The 27,787-nt window shown below is 38.8% G+C and overlaps 4 protein-coding genes across 4 annotated transcripts; 3 read left to right on the forward strand and 1 right to left on the reverse strand.

The window, feature by feature from the left end:
• Positions 1 to 1,856: 1,856 nt before the first annotated feature.
• LOC135676417 (small ribosomal subunit protein uS14) lies at positions 1,857 to 7,189 on the forward strand. The gene is made up of 3 exons (XM_065187556.1): positions 1,857 to 2,019; positions 2,546 to 2,645; positions 7,006 to 7,189. Exons 1-3 carry the CDS (start codon positions 1,958 to 1,960, stop codon positions 7,012 to 7,014), a joined length of 171 nt encoding a protein of 56 aa, XP_065043628.1. The 5' UTR covers positions 1,857 to 1,957; the 3' UTR covers positions 7,015 to 7,189.
• A 3,782-nt stretch (positions 7,190 to 10,971) lies between these two features.
• LOC103988017 (scarecrow-like protein 32) lies at positions 10,972 to 13,102 on the forward strand. The gene is made up of 2 exons (XM_009406506.3): positions 10,972 to 12,741; positions 12,828 to 13,102. The coding sequence occupies exon 1, from the start codon at positions 11,335 to 11,337 to the stop codon at positions 12,700 to 12,702; it is 1,368 nt and encodes a 455-aa protein (XP_009404781.2). The 5' UTR covers positions 10,972 to 11,334; the 3' UTR covers positions 12,703 to 12,741; positions 12,828 to 13,102.
• Positions 13,103 to 16,974: 3,872 nt separating this feature from the next.
• LOC103988450 (transcription factor bHLH84-like) lies at positions 16,975 to 18,637 on the forward strand. Its single transcript, XM_009406978.3, has 5 exons — positions 16,975 to 17,476; positions 17,549 to 17,791; positions 17,876 to 17,941; positions 18,027 to 18,092; positions 18,187 to 18,637. The coding sequence occupies exons 1-5, from the start codon at positions 17,015 to 17,017 to the stop codon at positions 18,292 to 18,294; spliced, it is 945 nt and encodes a 314-aa protein (XP_009405253.2). The 5' UTR covers positions 16,975 to 17,014; the 3' UTR covers positions 18,295 to 18,637.
• A 439-nt stretch (positions 18,638 to 19,076) lies between these two features.
• LOC103988018 (vacuolar-sorting receptor 4) lies at positions 19,077 to 27,537 on the reverse strand. The gene is made up of 12 exons (XM_009406507.3): positions 27,124 to 27,537; positions 25,101 to 25,793; positions 24,686 to 24,774; positions 24,469 to 24,538; positions 24,320 to 24,403; positions 24,142 to 24,218; positions 23,991 to 24,072; positions 22,184 to 22,266; positions 21,971 to 22,037; positions 21,631 to 21,759; positions 21,443 to 21,552; positions 19,077 to 19,575 (listed from the first exon to the last, which is right to left on the reverse strand). Exons 1-12 carry the CDS (start codon positions 27,437 to 27,439, stop codon positions 19,474 to 19,476), a joined length of 1,902 nt encoding a protein of 633 aa, XP_009404782.2. The 5' UTR covers positions 27,440 to 27,537; the 3' UTR covers positions 19,077 to 19,473.
• Positions 27,538 to 27,787: the final 250 nt, after the last annotated feature.

A 27,787-nucleotide genomic window follows, 5' to 3' on the forward strand; every position in this document is an offset into this window, starting at 1 on the left:
TTTAGGTAATTGTCTGATAGTTAAATCTTCCTCTTATACAAAGTAAGTGAGATTTCCCAACTGACACTTCTACTTTTGAGGGAGAAGAACCTAAATGGAGTTGAGCATCACTGACCTACTTGTTAAGTTGCAAACAATTGTCCAGATTTCATGAAGGCACCAACTTTTCCTTGACAGCTTGGCCAAGTGTTCATTTGGTAGACAAGATTTATCCCTTGCATCAGAGGTTAAGAATCTAGCGCTGACCTCACCACTCCACCAAGCTCATGTTGGTAGGGTGGTAGAATCCACAAAGAAAAACAACTTTGGAGGTGACAGTGATGGGATATTGTAGTGGTAGTAAAGAGGTAGGATGATTGATTCTGCTGCTGGATGATGGGAAAGATCACTGAGCTGTTCTTGCTGTGTTTGTGTGTTTGATGAAGACAAGGAGATCGCTTGACACCATCAAAAGCAGCATATCTATAGCTTGATGACAATTGCAGCAACAAATACAGATGACTCTATTCGACATATCTATCCATCATTTTCAAGTCTCTTTAGGTTGACCTGTCTGCTGCTCACATCATTCTTGGTTGAAACGATGCATGAATTCAATTGCCATTTCATCTTGTCTACTAAGAACAAATGCTTAAGCTGTTCTTCCCGGTTGAGAGTTGAAGCAAATAAATATCCTACAATTTCAGGTCTATTAACTTTTCTGAGAAAAAAACAATGATAGTAAATAGAATCTGTCAGCCAATCCACATGCCAAGATAGATCAGAATGTGTCAACAACTACTTTATCAAGCTTAGAAAGAGATGCTTCACTTTGCCTAATCTAAACCTCTAATAGAAATCTGAAAAGAATCACTCAGGTTTCTTATAGCTGAAGAATCCACAAGTGATTAGGTCAACTCCCTCTTTGTACCAGTTTTCTTGTGATTATGAATGCTTGTGGAACAGACAATGAGCTAAAGTGGTAAGGATGCTTTACCTGTTCATCACATCTGTACTTTTGCCATGCTTCATTGTCCCCTTAGCTGCACAGATGGAGTCATAACTAAGGTAGGTAAAGATAGCAGAATCTGAAGGAGATGGACTTGCTGTTTCCTCCACCACCTGATATGCTCACTAGACTGGTCGTTGTCTCATATTGCTTCCATTCATTGCACCCCACAGCTTTACAGGACATGCTCTCTTGTGGATCGAAAAGATGAGGTCAACTTGGCGAAGTGGGAGAGGATAAATATGAGGTCTTGCATTTGCGCCACATTGGGTGTTTAAATCGGTTCAAATCAAATCGGATAATTATACCTAATCAATTTTCGATTTAATTAAAATAAAATAAGTTAAATTGGAATCACTTAAGACTTATCATATCAAATCGATTGAAGATTAGTTAATTTAATTTGATTAACTGATTTATAATTTTAAATAATTTAAAAAATATATATATATATATATACTTCAAGTGAAAGTATTCAATTCAATTGAATCCAACCAGAATCTATCGTCCCATTAAAAAAGTCAAATAAGCTCCAATAGGAAAGATCATAATCTAACCTCATCACTGGTCATTAGAGAGGGTATTTGATATTTTGTATAAAAATTTAAATATATAGAAATTTTTTTAACTTATTAAATAAAATATCTCCACCAACATAGTTGTATGTAATTAGAAGGACAAAAATTTAGACAGAAATAATATTTAGCAGAAAGATTCTTAGGGGATTCGGCCCTCCAATCAATGGGCTTATTATGGAGTCAGCCCATGGGCTTTGGACAGGCACTCCGAGAACTCAAACCGTCCGATCACGAAATGACGGCAGCGATCGTTTGCTTTCACTATGGAGTCGACCAATTGCTAGGGTTTCCAGTGGCGCTATAAAAGCTTGGACCCGTCGCTCGACGCGATGTTATTGGTCGAGGGATTTGAGGCGATCGGGCGAGAGCGCGGCGCGGGGCGGGCAGAGATATGGGGCACTCGAACGTCTGGAACTCGCACCCCAAGAACTATGGACCTGGTTCTCGTGTTTGGTGAGCGATATCGGCCTTTTCTTCGTTGAATTTGGTGCTTTCGGTGATACCTTTATCTTGTGTGTCAAGGGTTCTACGGCTTTCGTTTTGCCTATGTTTGATGTAGTTTCTGGAACTAGTTCGATTAAAGATGAAATCTTTCAGGGGAATTAAAGAACCTTCACTCACTCTCTTTGGTTAAGATCTTGATTGCGGCTGGAAAATAAGTATGCTATAACTTATTTTCTTACGAATTTAATGAAATTTGATGGAGCTTTGTAATTTATAACCTGAATTTTGTTAGCGGTAGATGTTCTTGGCATCCTTGTTCTCGAAAACTAATCTACCTGTTGTTACCAGAACCCTGGAACACATTGAGGAGTTAGAATTAACATCCCCATATTTATGTGTTCCAGAGGGCATACACTGGATAGCTTCGGACTTGTATTAGGCGATCTGATTCCTTTTTAGCCTTGTAAATGAAAGAAGTCGTTTTGTATGATCTGCTGCTTCTTTATCATGATGTGAACTAGCCTTTCTTTTCCAGCCGAGTTTGTGGGAACCCCCATGGACTGATCAGGAAGTATGGACTTATGTGTTGCAGACAGTGCTTCCGCAGCAACGCCAAAGAAATTGGCTTTATTAAGGTAGATTTATGCTTCTGCATTGATCAATGAATGTAGTTGGTTATTGTTGTTTCTAGCTTGTCTTTTGTCTTTTGTAAATACGTTAGTTTATTGGTGAAAGATATTTTCCTGTTTGAATTTATTGGAGGAAGACATTCATTTAGTCGACAGGATTTTGTTGAGTATATATATTATTTCTTTCTTTGAAGCAAAATTCATTTAGTTAATAGTTTGGTTAGTTTTGGCAATTATTTTGCATGCCTTATAAGATATTTCATCACAATAAAAAGCTATAAGATCGTTTGCAGAAAATGCTATAGATTACTGGATGCACTACATTGTAACAGTTATGCTTCTGCAGATCTTTTAAGTGTAACTGACTTTGACAAAGGTTTCTATTAGGCTAATTCTCTTGATACTAATCATTTGATTCTGTGATGATTTTGCAGCTGCTGTTATTTTCTGCCTCTGCGTTTTTCCTTCTTATTATTGCTGTTCTTCTAGAAGCTTTTGTCGTCCATTTTTCTTTATCAAAGATTGTTTACTTTTCTCCTTTTTGTAAGTTTAGATATTAACTTAGAATTACTTCTATGTTTGTGCTTGTTCTTGTTGCACTTAATGTCGTTTGATTTTGGCTTTCTAGACTTGAATTTTGTAGAATGGTCTAGGATGATGATTTTGAAAAGAAGTTTGATGTCTTTTAAAATGCTGTTTTACCATCATGATTGTACGGTACCAGCTATTGAATCACTTTTCAAGGAACCCATTAGTAAACAAACTTAAAGAGTAGCAAGTGAATCTTTGAAAGATCCATTTTCTGTTCGTTTGTGTTTCTGCTTTTTTTACCCATTAGTAGTTGGCAAGATGTAATATAGCATGATGATGAAGGGATTAGCAGTGCTATATTCAGTCATATGTTTTCCACCTTGATTGATTGTTGAAGCAATCTGTATCCCCCAAAGGTGAACCTTAGGGTAGTCATGCTTGTAGAGGGTGATGAATTATTCTGGTTATTCAACATAAGAACCCCTTTTTTCCCATTCATTCCAAGCATCTGGGCCCTGCAGATGACAGTTACCAAAAAGAGAGAACATTGTTTGTCACGACCCGAGCCTGATGGGCTAACTAGCCTATCAACTTCGTTTGGTCTAAACCACTGACTAAAATGCTTAAGCTGAAGTTGATAGTAGTACACTCATCAAACTCTTATAAACCAATCTTAATATTGCCCACTTTCGATGTGGGACTAATCAGGGGTGTTACAATCACCCCCACTCAAAGGCTTGACGTCCTTGTCAAGGCCCAACATAACCGTAGGTCCTAGCATAGTGCATGTGAGGCGTAGCCCAGTGGTGGCTCTACGCTGTGACGAGTCTTCTAACTCCGTCTACGAGTAGCCTTTTCCTACTCGAGCCCTCTCACCATGCCCAAATGCTAGGTCGGCTCTGATACCATAAAAAGATGTCACATCTTGGATTTTTTTTTTATATTTTTTCACACATTCAGGCCAAGTAGATAAACATCACTTTATTCATCATTCATAAACATTTATTATAATTCATTTATTCATCAAATCACAAATAAAAAAATAAGCATAGTGATGTTAATTTTAAGAATCATCTAAGCGGCTCTACCTAGCGGTAGAGGAAGGTCCGCTCTCTATTGGAATTCGATTTAGTGCTAGAGGGAGGTTGTTTTTAAAATAAAAAATAAAGAAAATTCAGCAATGTTGAGTAGGAATCCTATAAGTTAACTCAAAATGAATATATGATCAAAATTCAATCATCACATTGGTGTATATCAAACACTCAAAGGAGCACTCCCCCAACAGTGGATGGAGATGCTTTATCCTACGGGATGAGTTTGTGTTCTCCCAACAGTAGATGGAGGTAAACTCATATCGCACTTTCAACAACGGATGGAGTGGTGTCCCACACCCGCCAAAGTGGGGACACGTTCCTCCCAACAGCGGATGGAGGAACCGTTAAACTGCCATGTCTGACAGCCCGTTAATTCTCGAAGGGAATCGCTCTACCTGCTCTCGGCAGGGAAATAATATAATCTCACACTGGTCATATCCATATCGGGATGAAATAACACATTTAAAACAACTTTTTCAAATATCATCAAATAATACAAATTAGTCCTCAATTGACTTGAACCCTAGTTCAATCAAGCCAATTGATCTCAATTTACTAGAACCTAATTAAACTGATCTTTAATCCTCATTTGACTGGTTTGGAACCACCTTAGACTAGTATAATTTGGGCTTAGATTAAGTTCATTTTAGGTTAAACTGACTTGAACAAGTCAATTAATTCGGAATCACCCTGAATCGATCTAGACTAATCAAGCCTAGTTTAGTTCAATCAATATTTGTGCTCAAATTCAACAACAATATTGGGTTGGATTGGGCTAGCCCATCTATTGGTCATGTGCATTACACATGACTAGGCATGCATCACACAAAGCTGGCCCAGCCCTAGCCCATGGACTGGTCATGTGCATCGCACATAGCTGGGTTAGCCTACGAGTCAAGGCCTGACTCGTGGGTTGGGCCTAGCCTACGGGCTGGGCCTGGTTTACTGATTGGGCTTGGCCAGTGGGCTATGGCCTAACCTATGGGTTGGGCCTGGCCTATAAGCAATTTCAATCTAATTAATATCCAATTTCATACCACGACATATATTCATTAACAATATAAACAAAAACATAATAACACATTAAAAGATAGATAAAGAGATAAGCTTTAATAAAAGGAAATAACATTTTAAATTTAAATAGAAATCATAATATTATCTATCTTTTAATGTGTTATTATGTTTTTGTTTATATTGTTAATGAATATATATTGTTGTATGAAATTGGATATTGATTGGATTGAAATTGCTTATAGGCTATGGCCCAACCTATGGGTTAGGTCATAGCCCATTGGCCAAGCCCACTCAGTAGACCAGGCCTAGCCCGTAGGCTAGGCCCAACCCACGAGTCAGGCCTTGACTCGTAGGCTAACCTAGCCCAACCATCATGGGTGGTCACATACGATGCACATGACCAGTCCATGAGCCAGGGCTGGGCCAGCGTTATGTGTTGCATGCTTAGTCATGTGTAATGCACATGACCAGTAGATGGGTTGGCCCAATCCAACCCAATATTGTTGTTGAATTTGAGCCCAAATATTGATTGAATTAAATTAGACTTGATTAGTCTAGATCGATTCAGGGTGATTCCGAATTGATTGACTTATTCAAGTCAGTTTAACCTAAAATGAACTTAATCTAAGCCCAAATTATACTAGTCTAAGGTGGTTCCAAACCAGTCAAATGAGGATTAAAGATCAGTTTAATTAGGTTCTAGTAAATTGAGATCAATTGGCTTGATTGAACTAGGGTTCAAGTCAATTGAGGACTAATTTGTATTATTTGATGATATTTGAAAAAGATGTTTTAAATGTGTTATTTCATCCCGATATGGATATGATCAGTGTGAGATTATATTATTTCCCTGCCGAGAGCAGGTAGGGCGATTCCCTTCGAGAATTAACGGGCTGTCAGACATGGCAGTTTAACGGTTCCTCCATCCGCTGTTGGGAGGAACGTGTCCCCACTTTGGCGGGTGTGGGACACCACTCCATCCGTTGTTGGAAGTGCGATATGAGTTTACCTCCATCTACTGTTGGGAGAACACAAACTCATCCCGTAGGATAAAGCATCTCCATCCACTGTTGGGGGAGTGCTCTTTTGAGTGTTTGATATACACCAATGTGATGATTGAATTTTGATCATATATTCATTTTGAGTTAACTTTTGGGGTTCCTACTCAGCGTTGTTGAATTTTCTTTGTTTTTGATTTTCAAAGCAACCTCCCTCTAGTACTAATTCGGATTCTAGTGGAGAGCGGACCTTCCTCTACCGATAGGTAGAGCCCTTTGGATGATTCTTGAAGTTAACATCATTATGTTTATTTTTTTATTTGTGATTTGATAAATAAATGAATTGTAATAAATGTTTATGAATGATGAATAAAGTGATATTTATCTACTTGGTTTGAATGTGTGAAAAAATAAAAAAAAATTCACGATGTGACATTGTTCATCGACAATGTTATTTTGTGTTTCATTGTTTATATGGCTATTGGAAGTTTGATTTCATGTTCAAAATGGAAGCTTAAATTTCTACTCCTGCAATTGCATTACTTTTCTAGATCTTGTTATGTAGTTGAGTTGACATATTTTACTAGGAGGATCGAATAAGCCTACTTCGCTTTTTTTATTTACTTGTAATTTGTGTCTATATTTGTTGATCCATGGCTTTCTGTTGGTGCAATTAAGCACTTTCTGGCACAACCCTTCACTTAACTTGTTTGCTATTGGGTTGTGCAGTACCGCTGAAGATGTTTGCATTATTCGAGATGGAGCCTGCAGGATGGAGCTTGTCTCAGAAGTTTGTTACCGAACTCCATTAATGTGATCCTATGAATTTTGTTTACCTATTGAACTTTTTGATTTAGTTGGAACTTAACATAGTGATCTGAATCACATTGACTTGTTATGGTTGTTGATGTCATTTCTCCGGTTGTCCTATTTCATTCTTCTCATGCTTGAACTGCAGCCATATCTGTTTAATTCTATGCATATTTTTTTTGTAGAAATGAAATACATGCATGTTTCAATGTTGTATAACCTATGGCTCTATAGTCTCTTTGTACATGATGATGTAATTTTCAGAGGTCCAGCATTATTTTGGGAGGTCCCAAGGAAAGGTGTGTTTAATGATTTGACTCATCCTTGTACCTCCTGTTCTCCCCAATCTTGGAGAGGACTTCGTATGGCATGAAACATGAGAAACTGCTTGTACCTCACAAACCACCTATGTTTTGGGATCTTTTTGGCTTTTGGGGGCTTTATTGTTCAGCTAAAAGTACTTGTGCCGGTGTGATGAACCTTTGGAGTGATATGATGTTTGTGTGCTGAAGACTGATGGGTGCTTGCGTTTGTTGTCTGTGTTTGGAGCTGAATGCAAGGTAAAGGTGGTCTGTGAGCTATCCTACTTGAGCGTCAGAATGCACTTGAGTGTTTGTTGGTTCACTCAAAGTTGCTCGGACTTTGACTCATGGATTTGGATGGTACTTCCACTTTTTTGCCTTCGGCGGTTGCTTGGGAGCATGCGGGCGGATATAAGGAGATCAAAGTTAAAATAATCATTTATAAAAACAAATTTTGAAAAAAAAATTAAAAAATGAGGTGTTCAGACTAAAAATAGTTATGCCACTGATTGGGATCATGTCCTTTTTAATCTTTAAATATTGTTGGTACAACTCCTTGAGGTCTACAAACATGGGAGGGTTGTGGCCTCGACTTGGTCAAATCGTTGAGCGATCGTCATTGAACTCATTCGTCACGTCCTACTACCTCGATATCAGGTGCCACCACGGTATTACCCAAGCGGAGTGGTTTCGCCTCCCAACTCGATTGTGACCATCGTCGTGGCACTCCTTTCTTCGTCGTGCACCTCTTGCTTCGTAGTTATCTCCGCTGTCGGTCCCTCCCCATCGATGCCATAGAGGAACCACGCCCCCGAATGGTCAGAACAAGGTTCGACACTGCATGGTTCGGTCCGTCGCCCGCGTAGCAGCCGTGATCGCTCGTCGTAGTCGGGACGCCTTGCAGACCTCCACCCGGAACGCACCATTGTAGTTCCCTCATGCTGGTGATCGCCCACGATTTCGACGGGGCTGCGAGGATGACCAACTAGCCGGAAGGGACGGCGAGGAGGATGGTCACATGTTGAGGGATCTTGATGCGACAAGTAAATATAATTTTATTTCTTACATGTTTTTATATTTTTTTTACTAGATTTTAAGATTACATTTATGTGTATATAACTTACTAGATTTTAAGGCTATCTTGGGCCATCATCCATCACCAATGAGAATTGATCTAAGATCTAAATCCTACACGTTCTGTGACTTTCTTCTTGGGCTGAGCTCTGATTTAATGGGCCATCTTGGCCCATTAACTTTATGGATCATGAATCTAAAGTACATGTGCATCGGTGAGGGGATTCTTAAATCAATCTTTAACCATGTAAACTGGATCTCATATCATTCTTACCAAGAAGATTAGATATTCCCCCCTAATTTGCACCATCCAAAAGTAATTTATGAGATTGATTTGATTGTGTTTCACGCTATAAATAAAGCTGTGATTACACAGTAAATAAATAGGTTATATAAAATTTCTCCTCCTTTCAGTCTTCTCGTTCCCTATTCAGTAAAGTTGCGCCACAGCAGTCCACACTATTCAGGGAGAAAGGTGAAATGAGCTTCATGCATTTGTTTTATTTTGTTGGATAAACTGATAGGAAAAACTCCACCAAACTAATTAGAGATTGCTCGTCTTTCCAAAATTTCCCCACTGTCTCGATCCAATCTCATATATCATATACACGCACAGTGAGTCTTCTGAAATGATTGGCATGCAGACATTTCAGGCCATCATGCATGAAACCAATAGCATAACTCAGGTAGAATCTTTACAGAAAGACCTTTCCTTTTTGCCACAGCTCCACATCCAAGAAAATTGTCTGTATCTTCTTGGCTTCATCATGTCCTGGGCATATATGCACTGTTTGTGTGCTTGTTTCCATCTCAACTACTATTGTCAGCGAGTCCTCAAAGAGCTGAGGGTGGCACCTTGAGCACATGTTCGCATTTCTTACTTTCATGCCTGAGCTCTCGACCTATGTGTTGTCCACTTGGAACAACCGAACAAAGAGTGCAGGAAAGCAAGAAAATTCTTCCTCGAGAAAGTTGCATGTCTTTTAGTTTGGCTATTTGTTCTCTGGCATTAGTACTGTCATCAGGGAATTAACAAAGCTCGCATGCTTAACTTACATTGTTCTCCTTATATGCTTTCCACCAGATTCTTCTGATGCTCTTCTTGGTGTCTGTGCCTGTAAATGTACTTCCTACAAATCGTGCAACAACGAAGGTGGTCAGCTTTGCATGAAAGAGATGATTCGTTGTGCCATTTGCGTCGGTGTGGGTCTTCAGCTTTTCTGAGTTGGTGTCACTCGAGAACAAGGTAGAAGCCAACGGACTTCAGCTTTTCTTCCTTCTGAATGTTTTGACTAGATATATATATATATACAGTACTCACCACCATCACAAGCATCAATTGTTTCATCTTATTATCTTCCCATTCTTTTTGTTGGAAGGATCATTCATGAGCCATCCCAACGTAGCATTCCTACGAGCCACCATCACAACGACAAGGTTCTCTCTCTCTCTCTCTCTCTCTCTCTCTCTCTCTCTCTCTCTCTCTCTTATAAGACAGCACAACAATGTTTATGGAGGAATTTTGACTAAAACATGCTGTTGTCGTTGAAATCACCCATATGTTTCGATCAATGATGTTGACATCTCACTTAATTATCTTACTTGTGAATACGAGAAGATCTTTTCTTTACCTTCTGCTGCCTTACCGACAGCAAATATTCTACCTCCTTGAGAGCTTCACTACTTAGTGTGCGCATGGCCCTCGTGGCTCTTTGTATAGTCTTCCTTTTCCAGGATTGCATGCATGAACAATCAATCATGCAAGCTTTTGAGAGATGAAATGGAATTTTAGTACAACCTTCCATAATATATTATGTATTGGGAATTCTTTGGAACCCCATTTGTTTATTTTTATTAGTCACTTGTGAGAGGTTACTATAAAATATTTTAAATTACCTTCATGATAAATTAAATCCATATATTAAGTATTTATATGAATTATAATAAATTAAAATTTCTTATTGTCTCTTACTATCCATCCATCAGGTATAGGCATCCTTGAAGTCCCATAAAACATGAATTAGATAGAAGACATCAATTTATTTGAGTGTATCTCATTCAAGAAGTTGCAATATTTCATTGTATAATTAATTTATGAATTGTTTTTGCTATAGTATGATTTAGAACACTAATTATTTTTCTTTTTAGCAACATAAGTTTTATCTCTATGAAGTATATGTTTTGGGATGTGATGTGATATGAACGCAACCAAATTTGTGCAAACCGGTGAGGATAGAGAGAGGAACGCAATAGGTGTGGAACCGAGTGATTGCTACTTTGATGGAGAGCGGGTAAAGTGGCGGGCAAAACTTGGGAAGATGCATTGTAGTGAGAGGTCACACACTGATTGATATCACCCTGCTTTGGCCTGCCCGTGAGCATCTCTCTCTCTCTCTCTCTCTCTCTCTCTCTCTCTAGCTCTAATCAATCTATGACAAGAAGACAAATCCCACATCTCATATACAGCCAGACTCCATAGCCGTCCTCCGCACATGTCATCAACATCAGAAGCTCACCCCTCTCTCTGTGGATAAAGTCCTTCCAGTCTCGATAGGAGCTGACCATCTTCCCAACCTCCACACATGTAGTCGACTGTGTACTTCTACTGTTCCCGAAGTGAACAGAGGTCTTGTACTTGTGAGTCAGGAATTTCTTGGGTTCGCTCACGCAAACCCTACTGCAAACTGGAGCATTGGGATTATCACATCAACCTGTTCGATCTCCCTTTCCATCCTCCATATTAACGGCAACAAGTAGAGATCCCAAAGCACACACAACCCTCTATATATGCCCTGCACAAACACCAAATCCACTTCTCTACTGCTATTCTGTACTGGTTTGCCTCCCCTTCTCTCTCTCTCTCTTTCAACATATGATGCAATTCACTACAAGTGTACCACTGCTGCCTCCTATCGGTCCCGATGGGTTAAGCCTGTTGTTGGAAGAGGACGACGCGCCGAAGCCCTCCTTAGGTGGTTCGTGGCCGTGGCGTGGCCGCCTTCTGGCCTCCCCCCTCGGCAGCTTCAACACCGCCAGCTGCATGGAGCAGCTGCTCATCCATTTCGCCAACGCCATCGAGAGCAACGACGCCACCCTCGCCCAGCAGATCTTGTGGGTTCTCAACAACATCGCTCCTCCGGACGGCGACTGCAACCAGCGCCTGACGTCCGCCTTCCTCCGCGCCCTTATCGCCCGAGCCTCGAGGACCGGATCCTGCAAGATTCTCACGGCTGTGGCGGCACGTGCCGATGCCGAACTCGCCCTCCACCTCCATCGCTTCTCCGCCATCGACCTTGCCAGCTTCATCGATCTAACTCCCTGGCACCGCTTCGGCTACGCTGCTGCGAACGCTGCCATCGCAGAGGCGGTCGAGGGGCTGCCCATGGTCCATATCGTCGATCTCAGCACCACGCACTGCATGCAGATGCCGACCCTCATCGACCTGCTAGCCAATCGTCCCGAAGGCCCGCCGTTCATAAGGCTCACCGTTTCAGGCCTCACGACGACTGCGGCGCCGCCGATTCTGAACATGACGTACGATGAATTGGGGTCGCGGCTGGTCAATTTCGCGCGTTCCAGGAACGTAGCTATGGAGTTCGGAGTGATCCCTTCTGATCCCAGCGATGCGTTCGTTTCACTGATCGAACAACTAAAGGTTCAACAATTAGTCTCCGAAGGCGAAGCCCTGATCGTGAACTGTCAGATGCTGCTGCACTACATACCAGAGGAGACGGTCGGAGTGATCGCCTCCACCACGAACGTAAGTCCACCAATGCTCTCCCTCCGGACATTGTTCCTCAAGGCTCTACGAAGCCTGGGGCCTACACTGGTGACGGTGGTGGACGAGGACGCCGACTTCACGGCGTGCGACGTGGTCAGGAGGCTGCGGTCGGCGTTCAACTACCTGTGGATACCGTATGACGCGGTGGACACGTTTCTACCCAAGGGGAGCGAGCAGCGGCGGTGGTACGAGGCCGGGGTGGGGTGGAAGATCGAGAACGTGATCGCGGAAGAGGGTGTGCAGAGAGTGGAGCGGCTGGAGCGGAAGGGGAGGTGGGCGCAGAGGATGAGGGCCACGGGGTTCCGGTCGGTGCGGTTCACGGAGGAGGCGGCGGGGGAAGTGAAGAGCATGCTGGACGAGCACGCGGCTGGGTGGGGGATGAAGAGGGATGAGGAGGACTTGATGCTCACTTGGAAAGGGCACAACGTGGTGTTCGCCACGGCTTGGCTGCCTGCTTGAAAGCAACAGTACTATTGCATTGCAAATTAGACTGCCTCTGTAAGTGCTATTTGGTGCTGATTCATTGCTTAGATTACCATGTTACTGACCATCGATTCTCATCTCTCTCTCTCTCTGACTTGCAGTAATGTTAACACGAAGGGCATCATGCAAGTCCCTTAATCATGCAGTAGTATTCATTGCTTAGATTAGCATTGTAGTATCAATTCTCAACTCTCTCTCTCTCTCTGACTTGCAGAAATATTACATGAAGGGCTTCATGCAAGTCCCTTAAACATGCAGCAATATTCATTGCTTAGATTAGCATGTTAGTATTGATTCTCAACTCTCTCTCTCTCTCTCTCTCTCTCTCTCTGTGTGTGTGTGACTTGCAGTAATATTAACATGAAGGGCAACATGCAAGTTTGTGTTATAGTACATATGAAAGGTTTTATGTAGATTTATTTGTTTGATGTTAGTTAATTTCAGCTTAATATTCGTTAATTTGATTCTTAGTAGTGAGTAACCCCCTTTATTTAATATGGTTATTTTGTCTAATTAATACCAATGGAATTTATGCGTAGGAAATAATACTTAACATTATAATTAGACACAATCACTGTGCAAGTTCCATAAAAATGTTAGCTAAATTTCAATTCTATCAAAATGAGTGTAAATCATAAATAATTAAGTTTTTTTCTTTTGTGTCTAATACCAAAAGAAGACTTTTGTTTGGTATCAACTATATGTATCTTTTTTTCTAACATTAAACTCTATAATATTTTAAAATATTTTTCGGTCTCCTTTTACCTCTTCCTACACCAATAGTTGTCTAAGAATATGTATTGCTTTTCTCTAAATAAATCCATATTATTTAATCTTTCATCATAGTCATATTGTCTACAAAGAAAAAAAAAAATCCTTTGCCATATATAGATACAAAAATAAATTTTGAATCTATATAACTTAAATAAAATCAACTTAATTGTATTTGGTGTATGTGGTTAGTATAGTATTTGGTGTTTTATTTTCCATACTATCTTTTAAAAAAAAGTATAGTTTAGAAATGAGATTAATAATGAATGATACCCTAAGAATCGAATCTCTCGATATGAGTTGTCGTTGGATTTAAATTCAAGTTATAGTACACGAGATTGGATACTAATACGATTCAAAAGATTAAGTTATTTCATTGTGACCCGAACATATTATATATCGTCTGATTTTTTTTTTCAATTTTAACAACATAAAATTATTATTTTAGTACATATCACATTTTGATTGTCTTTCTCATAATATGTTCAAAACCCGTTCCCATGTTTTTGATACTATGTTTTCCTTCTCGAGTGCAAGCCATTGGAATTACATGTCTCCAAAAGTTCTGATATATGATCCATTTAGATCCGAAATGACCATTTATGCCTTTAGGATTATAAGCTCAGCAACATTATTGTGATGATTTGGTTAGTCAAATATACAATTTCCAAAGATGTCTAAAAATGTGAGTGACCACTCAATTGTCTTTACGGACTTACTTGTCTAAGAACTCTTCGAGGCTTTTTCTTGTGGTGCAAAGACAGTCATGTTGTAGTTTCATTTTTTCGATTTAGTAGTTACTACCTCATAGCTACTATGGTTAATTTGCCTTTCATAAAAAAATTATGATGCTTAAATCTTTATAATGAAATCAAATCTCCTTTACTTAGCCTCAAAAAGTTATGGAATATCTAACATGATGTACATTAGGTCTAACCCCAATAATAGATTGACCTATAAACTCTTTATTGAGTGAACTATCGCCTAATCTCATTTCACTTAACGTCGAGTCGAGGATCTAACATACTTCGAAATGATGCTAACCCAATAGTGGATTAACCTATTGAGTTTGTCGAGTCTAAATTGTTGATTCAAGATACTCAAATCTAAATTAGCGATAATAGACCCATCTAATGCTTGTAAATTTATCCAAAATTTTCATTACATTTTATGTGGGATTAAATTAGAGTGTTACACTCAATGTGTGTGGTAAGAATTTAAAGCGCTGTTAAATCTCATTTCAGAAAGATGGTAAAGAAGGACAAGGTTTCAATGAGGTTTAACAAAGACCTTAAGTCTTTAGATGATTCAACAGCCACCACGTAGGGCAGATGGAAGGGTATCATCTTCATCACACCATGTCTTTAGGTATAGCTCATCGTTAATAAAAGACCCACGAGGACACATGCTTCACCATAGTTTATGATGAGTCCATCACCACAAGGGGAACACAAAAGATTTGTGGTGTTTAGATTCTCCTGTACTCTAAAACTTTCCTCACTCGTGCACGATCTTTTAAGACATTGACAATTTGATTGGCTCTTGTTTTTTTCTTCCTTGTAATATAAACTTCTTTCATATTCATGGAGTGGGATTATATCTATACTTAAAGCCTTTAATCGTAAGCTCAATGATAAAAAGTCAAATATCATAGGTAGATCATGAAGAATTATAATCCTTTTAAACGTATGAAATTAATGAAATTGAAGGGATCATATAGCTTAGCAAGTAAAGATATGAACGGTTTCTCATAAGGTTTTAGAATCGAATCTTACCTTCATCACTTATCCTTTGTAAAAAATAATAATAATAAGATTATGACTAAATCCTATTTATCTCATATATTATACGTTTATACATACATATATACACATACACATTAAGGTTAAGTCTATAATCAATATTTTATATGTTTATTAGTCTACAGCCTGCAATCTATGTCTATTTCTTTCTGATATGAGAGATTAATATATGGATCCTATAAATAGTCTCTCTAAATATAGAGGTCTCGAGGTAAGATTACGTGTATATCGATTATCTCTATATCCCCTGTTGGCGAGAGAGTCTTAGCATATTTGTCATGGGTAATGTCACAACTAAGCGACAGCTCTCAAACTGGACTCTTTCCAGCTTCTCAAGAGTCACTACTATCTACCATATGCTGCCTGATGTATATGGCAAAGGCCAAAATGTATCTGTTTTGAGACAAAAGGAGTGGCTTCTGATCTCCATATAAGCTTAACATGTTTGTTTATTAGAGCTTCCTTTCATGCATTGAAGTTTTAGTTTTGTGTAAAAGAAGGATGATTGTTAACTTCTTTCTTAGCTGATGATACATATATAAACTAATTTAGTTCTTTCATTACAGACTAAAAGAAAGTTCATTAGGCCTTTGTTCCTAACCAAATCTGCATTTAAGATTGGAGGTGTACATGGAAACATGCATTTATCAAAGATTTGTTTAGTGTTAAACTGGCCAATCAAAGAGAGTTTGTGTTTAAAGAGAAAGAATAAGAGGCACTGAGATCCCTGACACAGCTGTATCTTCATGACTTCCAAAGGCCATGGTGCATTTCTTTCTCTCCCTACCCACAAATATAATACTTCATCTAGCAGTCGGACAGCCACACTCATGTGCTAGTAGATATCTTGCAAAGGGTCAGGCAAATCTTTCAGAAGATCACAGCTGAGTTAATGGCCACTTAGATAGAGTTTCTCATGTGCTTGTTGATGTTTGGATAATGTAAATTAAATCCATCCTGAAATGGTTAATGTTTGTTCTTGATGGTCCCAATATACTGCCTTACAATACAGAAATGGTAGAGTAGTTTAAGGCATGATAGACCCACTTCATTTCTCACATCTGTCTATGTCCAAAAGACATGGAATGTTATTTGTAAATGTGATTCTTCTGAGTTCATGAGGCAGTATATAAAGAATTCATTGAGAGGTTGAAGGCCATGAGAGGAAACAGTAATTAGGTGTGCATCCTCCTTGCAGGACAGAGATCATTATCTTTGATACTGTGTCCCTCCCCTACAACTCTGGAGAGGTCTCACAACAACATGGCAACCTCTTCTCCATTTCTATAATCAAATTACCCACATCCTGTTCATTGCCAGATAATAGTTTTTCTCACACTTCCAATCAATGATTTCCTAATCTAAACCTCAGTTAATCATCAGCTCATGGTCATTCAATCATTCTCCAGCAGATTGCATCTTAGCAAAGTCATAGATAACAACATATCATGTTCTTTTTGTCACAATGGATCCTGACTCCTTTCTTTTTTATGCATCATTGCATCCATCTTAGCTGTATCATCGATCGCCCGTGATCAGCTCTCAGCTCTCTTGAATAAAATTTAATTCATATATGATGATTAGAGAGTGAAGCCTTCAATTCTTATACATCCAACCATATAAATACTCACTGAACTTTGTAATGTTCAGACAAGCTATTTCATCATCCAAACAAGCTTGCTTCCTGCTACCTCCACCCCCAAGTCTTCACACAAATGGAGCCTCAAGGACTGGCATTGGAGGCAAGCTGGAAGTCCTTTGATCCATTAATGTCAGTGGAGGAGTCTGAAGTCATGGCACAGCTATTTTGTTCTATGCAAGATCAAGATCCAAGCACTGGGATCCAACACTTGCTTTGTTTTGATCATAACGCTAATACTTTCCACTGTTCTGATGATTCTGGCTGCAATCCGTACTATTGGAATCAAGGCACTTGCACGCCTGCTGCTGATGAAGGCTACTACTTGCTCGAGCAAATCGCCACCCCATCCTTTCCGGTTGAAGTCAGCAGTGATGAAGCTGTTGAATCTATTCCGAAACCTCATCTTCCTGATCCTCATGCCTCGCAAGCCATCAAGAGAGGGTTGCATGTTGGTGACCATGAAGTGCCCGCAATGGTAGAAGAGGATGACAACCATATGGGAAGTCTCAGGAAGAAGGCCCGAGCCATGGCACCTGTGAGTACATACACATACACCTCTGCTTGATCTACAGCATTCGCTTGTTCTGACGGACATGATCGGTTTTAGGTGACCTCCAAGAAGGTTCATAGAAGCGGTCGGTATGCTGACGAGGAAGAGAGGAATGGTGACATGAATCTTCACGGCTCCTGTTGTTACAGCTCGGAGGATGACTCAAATGGGTCTCAGGAGCTCAAGGGAGCAGGCGCCACGAGCTGCAGCTCGAAAGGGTCTGCGGCCATGAATCCAACCGAGAGGAAGACAAGAGCTGGTCGAGGGTCAGCAACCGATCCACAGAGCCTCTATGCCAGGGTAGAAACCTGATTCAGAGTAAACATTGTTTTCGATATGTTGTCTTCGGGTTCTGAAACTGTTGTGATTCAATATGCTCTGCAGAAGAGGAGGCAAAGGATCAATGAGAGGCTGAGGATTTTGCAGAGTTTGATTCCAAATGGAACGAAAGTAAGCGTCTTATATTGTCTTGTCGATCTCTTTCTTGTCTGCTTTTGGAGCAATATAGCTGATGAGCATCTCATTACTCTGACAGGTAGACATCAGCACGATGCTTGAAGAAGCAGTGAGGTATGTGAAGTTCTTGCAGCTCCAAATCAAGGTTAGAATATGGCATCTTCTTCTTCTTCTTCTTCTTCTTCTCCCTCTTCGTTGAATTCCAGACACATTTGTGAACCAACGTGCATTTTTTGCAGCTCTTGAGCTCCGAGGAGCTGTGGATGTATGCTCCCATTGCTTACAATGGCATGAACCTTGGATTCGACCTAAAGATCTCTCCAGTCTCAGCAGTGACATCCAAATAAGATCGGTTCTCGGTCAACTCTGGAACCCAAAGGGGGGATGGATGACTCTGGGACCATGGTGTTCATAACCTTCCTTTTCTTTATCCTCATCTTTGGAACTATATGTTCTGGCTCAGCAAATGGGATCTTCTTCTATAGAGGTGATGACGAGAACATTGTTCTTTAGATGTAAAATCAATACAAGTGCCTAATTCGACTACATATACTCAAAAATTCATATCAGATAATGAGTAATAGAGAAAAAGAAAGATGAGAATGTTCATCATAAGAGCTCCAGTCATAAATACTTCGGTATTTATCTTGTAATCCAATGCAGATACCACGTGTCACAAATAATTGAATACATCGGAAATTTCTTGGAGGCTTGGAAAGCTTGATAGAGTCTCACACTTCCACGGACGTAATCTCTCATGCCCACATGTGACAGATGTTACAGCGTAGGCTAGATTAGAATCCACAGAAAGATACCCTAAACTTAAAACATCACTACCGAATTCATGAAAAAAATAAAAACAACCACAGTTTTGAGAAGAGAAGCTTTTTATAAAAATAAAATTCACCCAAACATCATTTCAGTATTCTCTATTGTCCAGATATATGATATTTTACAACACATGTAGGAGACCATGGTTTCCTGTATGATAAATTCTATGGAATTGCAAAGTAAGCTTATCATTTAACGAGTCATTTTGCAGACTTCTATACCTGTCCATGAGTACAAATACTCACCCTATAGGGTGTATGTATCTTACAAGGTTCTTCACTCAAAGAACATTCATAGGTTGTATGAAGATGCTATTACTATTCCTCAAAAAGTGATGGAAGCTCCAGTTTCGGAGGAAAACAATGCAAAGCAACTCGGAACAATTTGTCAGTCAAGTGCTAGTTATACCCAACATATGTCTAAATACACACCTTGGACTGCTTGCAGATGTAGCTAACTGTAGGAGATAATGCACATAAGAAGTTTATACATGTACAATTACACAAGGAGTACTATTATAGATCGTCACAACCCTCGTTCCATCGTAGCACACAATTGCTGTCCCCTTATACATCTGTTTCCACTCTTTTATGGGCAATCCACCATGCATCTTTTATTTCGCCATCAAGGCCTGAATCCCTTTCATGCTGGGACAACGTGGAATAAGAATGATCACAAATGCAAATTGGAAAATTTCAGGCATGATCTTCTTCGTGAGAATGGTTTGGAACCTCTCCTTGGCTGTCCAAGGGCATGTACTGTGCCATTATAGCCCTGATCTCTGAGTCCATATATGACTGCAAAATGGGAACCAAGTGAAACAATCGAGGAGCAAGCCCAATAATATACAAGGCACAAAATTAAACCATATGAACAACACCAATCAAATTTGTCAAGCTACTTCCTAGTTGCAAATGGTAAACAAATCATAATTTGTTAGCTACAAATCAATGGAAAACATATAAAATAAAGAAAAATATTTCTTAGTTGGTAATTTATTTTTAAGAGACGACTTCAAAATTGAATTCAGAAACCATGGGCATCATGATCTTAGTAACGATTATCATTGGAATTAATGAAAGACATGCATAGATCAAATCCCAATACCATGCCAACCAATCATGCGAGGCTATTTCTCAATGTAGGTAGCAACGAATGCAATATTACATGCCAAATACAAAACCAATGAAAATAAAATCATACATGAAAGATAGTATCCCAGAGATAAGGATATTAAGATGGATGAATTTAGTTGCTATTAAAGATTGCATAAGATTGAGTAACCAAACTATTTATTATAGTATGGATAAGTCTATGTCGAGTCTGCAGTTGCACTTGCAAGATGAGACTGGAGAGGTGGGTGTAGAGGTAATGGAAGACTAAAATCTTTTTAAGAAACAACAAATAGAGATTGATTGCCAACTAGATATATGAACCTCAACATAGCTCAATAAGGGGGAAAGATCCATGTAGCTGATCCAATACAACTAGGAACTTACAACTTGTTATTATTACCAAGGTCTTCAATTTCGAATAATACCGTCCGGTACGTACCGATCCGTCAGCAGACCGGTACATGAATCACCTGTTATTGGGCGGTGTGTGTGTATATATATATATCGGCAACGTCGCTCCGCGTGGGAGAAGGAAAATAAAAATATTTATATATAAAAAAATCTTTTTATATGTAAATATATATATATATATATGATTTTTTTTACTTTTATATATATATATATATATATATATATATGTGACGTTACCGAGGCGACGTCATCGAATTTTTATTTTATTATATATATATATTAGTATATATATATATATATATACCGAATAGTATACTGCTCAGTATACAGTACCGTATCGTACCGGACGAATATCGAAACTCCGGTACGGTACGATATTTCAATCCTTGATTATTACTGCTGCTGTTACAGTTACTATTTAAGAGAAAATTTAACTTGTGTTCAGAACCATGGTAGTCATCATGTTGTCATCGGTAACAAGTCTAAAAGGGTCACAGTTGGACTTGCTCTATCCATTGTGTTCCATTTGGTTTCCACTCCCCACTGCCCTGAAACAGTAAATGTCCTACAATATGGGTCGGCTTTAGAGTATAATTCAAATTGACCAGGATATGTCAAGGATCCAATAAAGTTACAAGCAAAGTTCCTGATCTAATATCAACCAGCTGAGGTTAGAACCAAATTCATATTTAAGGCAGTCATAGGCAAGGATCGCCTAGAAACCTAAATGATAATGTGCCACAGAAAGATTATTTACTTTTTCATACATAGTTTAAGCTCTTGCAATCAACGAATTACTATTCCCTAGATATTAGGTCTAGGAAGAAAAATCAACAGGTTTTGTGACTGAGTGCAGTTACCATTACAGAGTCTCCATTAAAGATTCCACCAACAACTTGCACCAATTCTCCCAAATTGACTGCACTAAAAAATTCAAAAAATTCTACAACTAGTTGCAAATCACTATCAACCTTGTGTCAACCCTGTTAACCAGGTCTCAAAATTCAATATTAGGCAGTATAAAACCTAATAATGGATTTTAAGTCATATAGATGCTTTCAAATAAAATCCCATGATGAGAAAATCATATCCTGTGAAAAAGCAATGATGATATAATCGTGCTATCTTGTTTACTTACTCTTAATCTGTACTTGTAAATAGCATATGCTCCAAATGCAGCAACAGCCAACACTATCAAAAGCACCCAAACAGCAGCCCATGTAACCTTTGCTTCACTGGCTTTCTTGCCTGCACATTATTCATTAGAAAGATATTGTGATATGGTGTCTCAGATCATACCATGGACAAATTAACTTGGAATCTCACTTATGCAAGTATCATGTTCTTTGATGTATAAAAGGTCTCCACTGCAGGTGCAATCATAACTTCCCCAGGTATCTTTACAGCTACACTCAGGGCACTGACAAGCAGTTTTCTTCTTGCATTCATTGATATCTAAATCAAGAAAAGAGAAAGATTATGACTAATTTGATCATTTGGCGCAAGTGCAGCTGTACTAGATTGGATCTCAAAAGCCTTCTAATCTTTAAAGTGAAAAGGAATTGGCTATTGCATTGCAGCAACACCACATTTTTTAAAATTATAAAAAATATTCTTTTTTATGCAACTTTACTTGCATGAAAGAGCAACTAAGTGATCATCTTACCTTCACATGCTTTGACACCATCACCTTCAAATCCAGCTGGGCACTGGCATTTACCATCTCCAGATTCCTGTACAGACAGATTCATGTAGATTGAAATCACTCTGGAATCAGCAAATTGCACTAACAGAACAGTCAATTAGCCCATAGGCCATAGCTTAATTGATCAACATTGATATATTATTGCAACATTATAGGTCATAGAACTGGACTGACCTGACATGCAGAATATGTCTTGCCATCACGACTTTCTTGCCAACAGCCACCATTGTTTATCCTGCACCTTCCAGGACCAATTGCTGAAGAGAAGATGAAGTAAGAAACTACTATCATCAACTGACTACTGTGGATGGTGCATAAGGAAAAATGTTGAAGCAAGAAATATCTTGCACAGAAAGTCCTTTCAGTGACAGCTTTTGCAGGAGAGGAGCTATCATATAGTATAGTGAGCAATCAACTATAAAGCTATTCTCTCTGCTAAGATCACAAAATTTAGTGGAGTTTCTTGAGCAAGGCAAAGCAACATTCTCTTGTGCCACTCTTAGAAACTTGTGAGGAGTTGATTCAGAGGCCGTCTTTTCCATTAACTAGATGGAGACATAAGGTCAACGCTTTTGTTTCCAACGAAAAATTAGGCACATTTTGAATGATAAACCAACAGTGAGAAGCTATTGTCCAGGCTGCTGAAAGATGGGTCCTCTGTCATCCTATTTGCTGACAAGCTTTCAGCAGGATGCAATTATTTGAAAACGATAAATGTATTGACTAATTTTTAAGTCCAAGAGCATCTTAAGTACTAGTGTAGGCAACTGGTACTACTTCCATAATGGTTTCTTTGTCTTTAGCTCTCTTGTCATATAATTAACACTCAGATAAAAAAGCAACTGCAATCTTAAACATTTCAATGGTATTAAGGCATGTAAATAGCTTGTTCGTCTTAGGTCATATAGACCAGATAAATTCATCAAACATCCTTTTATGCATAACTTTCTGTAGCTATAAAATACTCCTTTCATCCAAAGCTTTAAATGATTAATTATGGGATTAATCACTTTAGTTATGGTGGTTTGAGACAACAAAAAATTTTGTGTTCTCTTTTATTTGTTTGTCAAGATCCTAGCACTCATGAAGGTTAAAAAAAAAACCATCCAGAGATTCCAAGGCGAACTAAGAAGCTGGCCAATATTTCCTCCTATATAAACAATCAAAATTATGATATGATTTTTAGTGCTTTGATATCTAACAATGCAGGCATAATACAATTATGAAGAAAATGAAAATACTAGGTCCAAATGTAGTAACAAAAGCCAATGAACTAACAGAAAAACACCTTGATTCACATACATGTTCAAACAATGTTTTCACAAGCTAATAAAGGTTGCAAAGAAAACCGTATGACCCTGATGAATGTATGGTTTTCCTTTTTTTGGGAAAAGGAAAGCACCTAAATTACTCTAAGGAGTGAGTACAAACTGCTGAGCTCGCAGATCATCCGCAGAATACAGAAAAAAAGAACTATGAGACCTACCAAAAAATGCCAGCGAGTGGCATACATTGTTAGAGGTTCTAGGAATATGGATAATTTTCACAACCTTAAGTTTGTCAACAAGAATGGGGGTGTCACAGAAGAGACATCACAAAAACCATGGTGTGGGAGTTAAGCCCTTTACAAAACGAACAACTTGCAAAGAGTCGGACTTGATCCACCTGATGAATGTATGTTGGGTAACTTGTTATGACAAACAAAAGATAATATACACAAGAAACCTGTTTCTAGGAGATGATCAATCTCCTTTATATGCACAAGCAGGTCAATACAGCACAATGAAACAAAGATGGATTGGAAGACAACAGGGTGATAGTACAAGTTCTTCACTCTGAAAAAATATTCACTAAGTAGAAATAATTAGCCTTCTTTTACTTTCATTCAGCTAGTTAAGGATCCAAATTCAAGTTGATGAAGACGTGATGCATATTGGGAGGTTCAAATTCTAGATCTCTTAAGAAAGGACCCAAAGACTACCTTCACAATTGTTATAACCATCACCCTTAAACTGCACACCACCAAATGCAGGACACTCGCAGACTCTGCCACGGAAGGTATCCTGAAAGATGATGAAACCATTAAACGAAGAATATGCTGCAATCATGTCAAAACATCATTGAATTGGTACCTTGCATGCGGTAATGTTGGATGCTTTGTCTTGCCAGCATCCACCATTATTGTCCAGACATTCATTTGTTTCTATGTCTGTGTCATGACCATTGGCAATAGTGAAAGGTTTTTATCTTTCAGTTTCAATCATGAAAGTAAAAAAAGTTGAAGACTAGTACAAAACTAATGAACCTCACCATCACTCAAACAAGCAGGTGGCTCAGTATTTTCCTCAAAACCAGCACAAATAGCTTTCAAGACAGCCTTTTTCTCTAATTTTCCTGCAACTTTTGTTTCATCAATATTTTTATCAAAAAGGTTAGAATATATTTTATTTATGACCAACCTCGATACTGTCGATTATTAACAATGAGGGTAGGCAATATAGTAACGTCGCCCCTTGAACCTGTTCCTACCTACAGAGAGATCCATCCAGAAATTAGGTGTTGGTTCAGATTGACATTTTAACTTCAAGTATGAAGACATAAGCCTCACTGCCACAACAAAGGTCATGGCTGCAGATTGCTAAAAACTACCTAAAAACACATGGCAATAAGACTGACCTGAGCATCTTGCTCCATCTTCAGAATTGGATTCTCACTATCAGCATTTGGGTCTCCCATGCACTGGTCAACCTTCTTGATGTCTAGCCCTGCTCGAAATAAGCATGTTACCTTGGTCTGATAAATGATCTAAGGATACTTGCAGTCTTGGGGTTGTACATTATCATAAACCATCAACTTGGCAAGAACAATACATTGATGTAGCAAGTCATCATAAATTATCATATTTGATGAGTATAAATACCATCTTCTTGTTATTCCTACCACATAGGTCAATCAGAACTACAAGAATTTGAAAAACCATATGTATGCCAGAAGGAAATGCCATGAAATATGAAAGATATTGAAGCTTGTCAGATAGTAATAGTGTTGGAAAGACTTGTTTTATCTAATTGCATTCTAAAAGTGCACCTACCTAGAGACTTCATAACAGTTTCTGCACAGTCTTTGTTGTACTTCTTCTCCTTCATAGGGCACCTTATGTGGAAATCAGTTACGTAATCCCACCAAATCCAGGGTCTTTTACTTTCATTTGCAACTCTAAATACACACAGTTGTCTCAAGTTCTCAATAACTACATCCTTCCCATCATAACCAGTGCTGAAATCTTGCTCTGGATCAGGGGCACAGTATCTCCCATTATTGATGCATTGAGATTTGCACTGTTTACTGATGATGAAAGCTTGGGGACAGTACCAGGTAATATAATGGGGTGTAAATTGACTATAACCACCTTTCTCTAGCAGTTGAGCAACACCTTTAAACGCTTTTAAAAAGTCCATCAGCATGTCACATTTGGTGCCACACTCATCATTGCTATTGGTCCACAATTCATATTCCACACGATCATCAGGGTGTGGAACGGCTTCTCTCCAATCAAGGTTCACATTAACCATTTCACCGCTGCGGACAGCCTTCTTTAACTGTTCGCCGAATTTCTTATCAATAAGAGCAGATGGAATAGTTATATTCTCAATATACTTTGCAGCTTCATCGTCCTCCCGAGGTAAATCCATAGTTATCAAAGGTTCGTTCTTGTCATCTACAACAAGCACAGCAGAGGCACCAGCATTCTGTGCATTCCAAACCTTTTTGGCGAAAAGGCAGTCTGTAAAAGGAAAGCAGAAAAGGATCATGATGGTGGTTACAACCATAAACCATAGTTTAAATCAATCCTTAGAAAAAAAAAGATCATTGCTCTTGTTGTTCCATAAGAAGATAATGATCCCAAGTTCATTATTGAACTCAAAATTAGCATGATCACATGAGTCAAGTTAAATTCATGAAAACTTCATAGCGAAGTACATATGGTGCACAGAAACTTTCCATATGATTCAAGCTTGCGAATGTGTTTTGTCGAAACAAGATTTTGTTAAGAAATTCGACAAGTTTACAAAAGTATATTGTAGAGTTCACCAACATGATAAAAAAAATTATGAAAAGATCCTCAATGTTAGAAATGAAAACTTTTATGTGGTAACTTATAACAGGTTTTTCAATACAACTATAATCACATAGATCACAATTTAAAAACAGACTTGTTTATTTTCATTATGACACTTTATATAACCAAGACAGATTCCATCAACATTTATGAAGAAACCTTTCAAGAAATTCAACAACCAATCTGTATCTCTGTGGAGCATGTAATTCAGCAAATAACTTCATCCCTCCCATTGAAATGAAAGAATAAGAACCAGGAGAAAATTGGGCTTCATATATCTCTAAAGAAAAGACTAAGATCTAGAAGAAGAAAGATCTTCTACATGGAGAGGTACATAAACTTTAATTGACTATTTGGATGTTAATCACCGAAATTATCGATATTATATACATAATGAATATTCAATTCTTTAAATTTGCATAATCCCTAAAATTCACAATTCACAAACCATAATGCCTATATGTTAGCTGAGTATTTTTAACTGCAATAGAAGTAATGGCTCCAAAATGTTCTTAACAAATCATTAACATTAGCAGCAAAATGGCAATGATTTACCCTTTCTTCCGCACATTAAAAAACATATATTTCTTTATTTTTTTTAAAAAAAGTTACTTTTGTGTCCCTCCTTATCCTCCTAAAGCTTTCGAAACTCTTATCTCAACCACGAACGAACTGTCAACAATTAACCCCTAGAACTCAAGTGAAGGTTTCGCTTCCCTATTCTTCTGAGTAATTGATCTATCATCCATTATATCACAAAGTTTAGATAACAAATAGAATCTGATAAATAAAGGTATTATAAGCCATTCCATCATGTCGCGCTTTCCTTTGAACGCCAACGGAATCCACGAAAGGACGAGCTTTAATGGCAAAGAACGCATTCGACGTCAGTCTTTCGACAAACCGCCAACGATCTCAAAACGATTCACAATTTGACGGCCAAGGAAATGAAAGGACGACTTCGAGAAGAAGGAAAAGGGCAGGTTTCTTCTACCTCCGCGATCAATGAGAACAAAGTTAGGAAGCGCCCCAGCCTTCGGCTTAAAGAGATCGGAACGCGAGAACTGGTCGCAGGCCCTGGCGTTCTCCTTGGGGTACACCACCGCGCCGGCCATGCTCCCGCCGTACTGCGGGATGCCGAAGTTTCCGATCGCGCTGTCGTGCTTCCCCTTGAGCTCCGAAGGCGAGATGACCATCAGGCTGTTCTTCTCCACCACGAATCGCCCCGCCGCCGGCGGCGCCCAAAGCCCCAGGCCCAATCCCCAGGCCACCAGGAGAAACCCTAGAGGGAAGCCTACGTATCGCCCCATCTCTCAAAGGGCCGAATCGAGAGACTTGGACAAAGAAATCGGAGCTTCGAGTGATCTCCCTTCTTTTATTTGGGTATATTCTTTTCCGCTATTTATTATTTGGTCGTCGGAGACCAGTCGGTGTAAGGAGTCAAATCTTGAGGACGACGAAGAAGAAAGTATTAATAATATATATATATATATATATATATATATATATATATATATATATATATATATATATATATATGCGCAAAGTCAGTGATTTACGCATTTATTTCTATAAATTTTAGTTTAATATGTAGATTCTTTCAAAATCTAAAATGTTATAAATGTTTAATATATTAAAATTTAATTTTGTGATAATAT

The sequence above is a fragment of the Musa acuminata genome, chromosome BXJ1-6 (assembly GCF_036884655.1).
Source record: "Musa acuminata AAA Group cultivar baxijiao chromosome BXJ1-6, Cavendish_Baxijiao_AAA, whole genome shotgun sequence".
NCBI classification, from domain to species: domain Eukaryota; kingdom Viridiplantae; phylum Streptophyta; class Magnoliopsida; order Zingiberales; family Musaceae; genus Musa; species Musa acuminata.

What these genes read in the sequence shown, in the direction of transcription:
- LOC135676417 (XM_065187556.1), top strand. Translation starts at nt 1,958, where the DNA reads ATGGGGCACTCGAACGTCTGGAACTCGCACCCCAAGAACTATGGACCT. An exon ending in GGACCTGGTTCTCGTGTTTG is followed by an intron (nt 2,020 to 2,545) that starts GTGAGCGATATC and finishes TTTCTTTTCCAG; the next exon opens with CCGAGTTTGTGGGAACCCCC.
- LOC103988017 (XM_009406506.3), top strand. Translation starts at nt 11,335, where the DNA reads ATGATGCAATTCACTACAAGTGTACCACTGCTGCCTCCTATCGGTCCC.
- LOC103988450 (XM_009406978.3), top strand. Translation starts at nt 17,015, where the DNA reads ATGGAGCCTCAAGGACTGGCATTGGAGGCAAGCTGGAAGTCCTTTGAT. An exon ending in AGGCCCGAGCCATGGCACCT is followed by an intron (nt 17,477 to 17,548) that starts GTGAGTACATAC and finishes GATCGGTTTTAG; the next exon opens with GTGACCTCCAAGAAGGTTCA. An exon ending in CACAGAGCCTCTATGCCAGG is followed by an intron (nt 17,792 to 17,875) that starts GTAGAAACCTGA and finishes TATGCTCTGCAG; the next exon opens with AAGAGGAGGCAAAGGATCAA.
- LOC103988018 (XM_009406507.3), bottom strand. Translation starts at nt 27,439, where the DNA reads ATGGGGCGATACGTAGGCTTCCCTCTAGGGTTTCTCCTGGTGGCCTGG. An exon ending in TGGTGTCAAAGCATGTGAAG is followed by an intron (nt 21,760 to 21,970) that starts GTAAGATGATCA and finishes TTCTTGATTTAG; the next exon opens with ATATCAATGAATGCAAGAAG. An exon ending in TTTACAAGTACAGATTAAGA is followed by an intron (nt 19,576 to 21,442) that starts GTAAGTAAACAA and finishes CCCATTTTGCAG; the next exon opens with TCATATATGGACTCAGAGAT.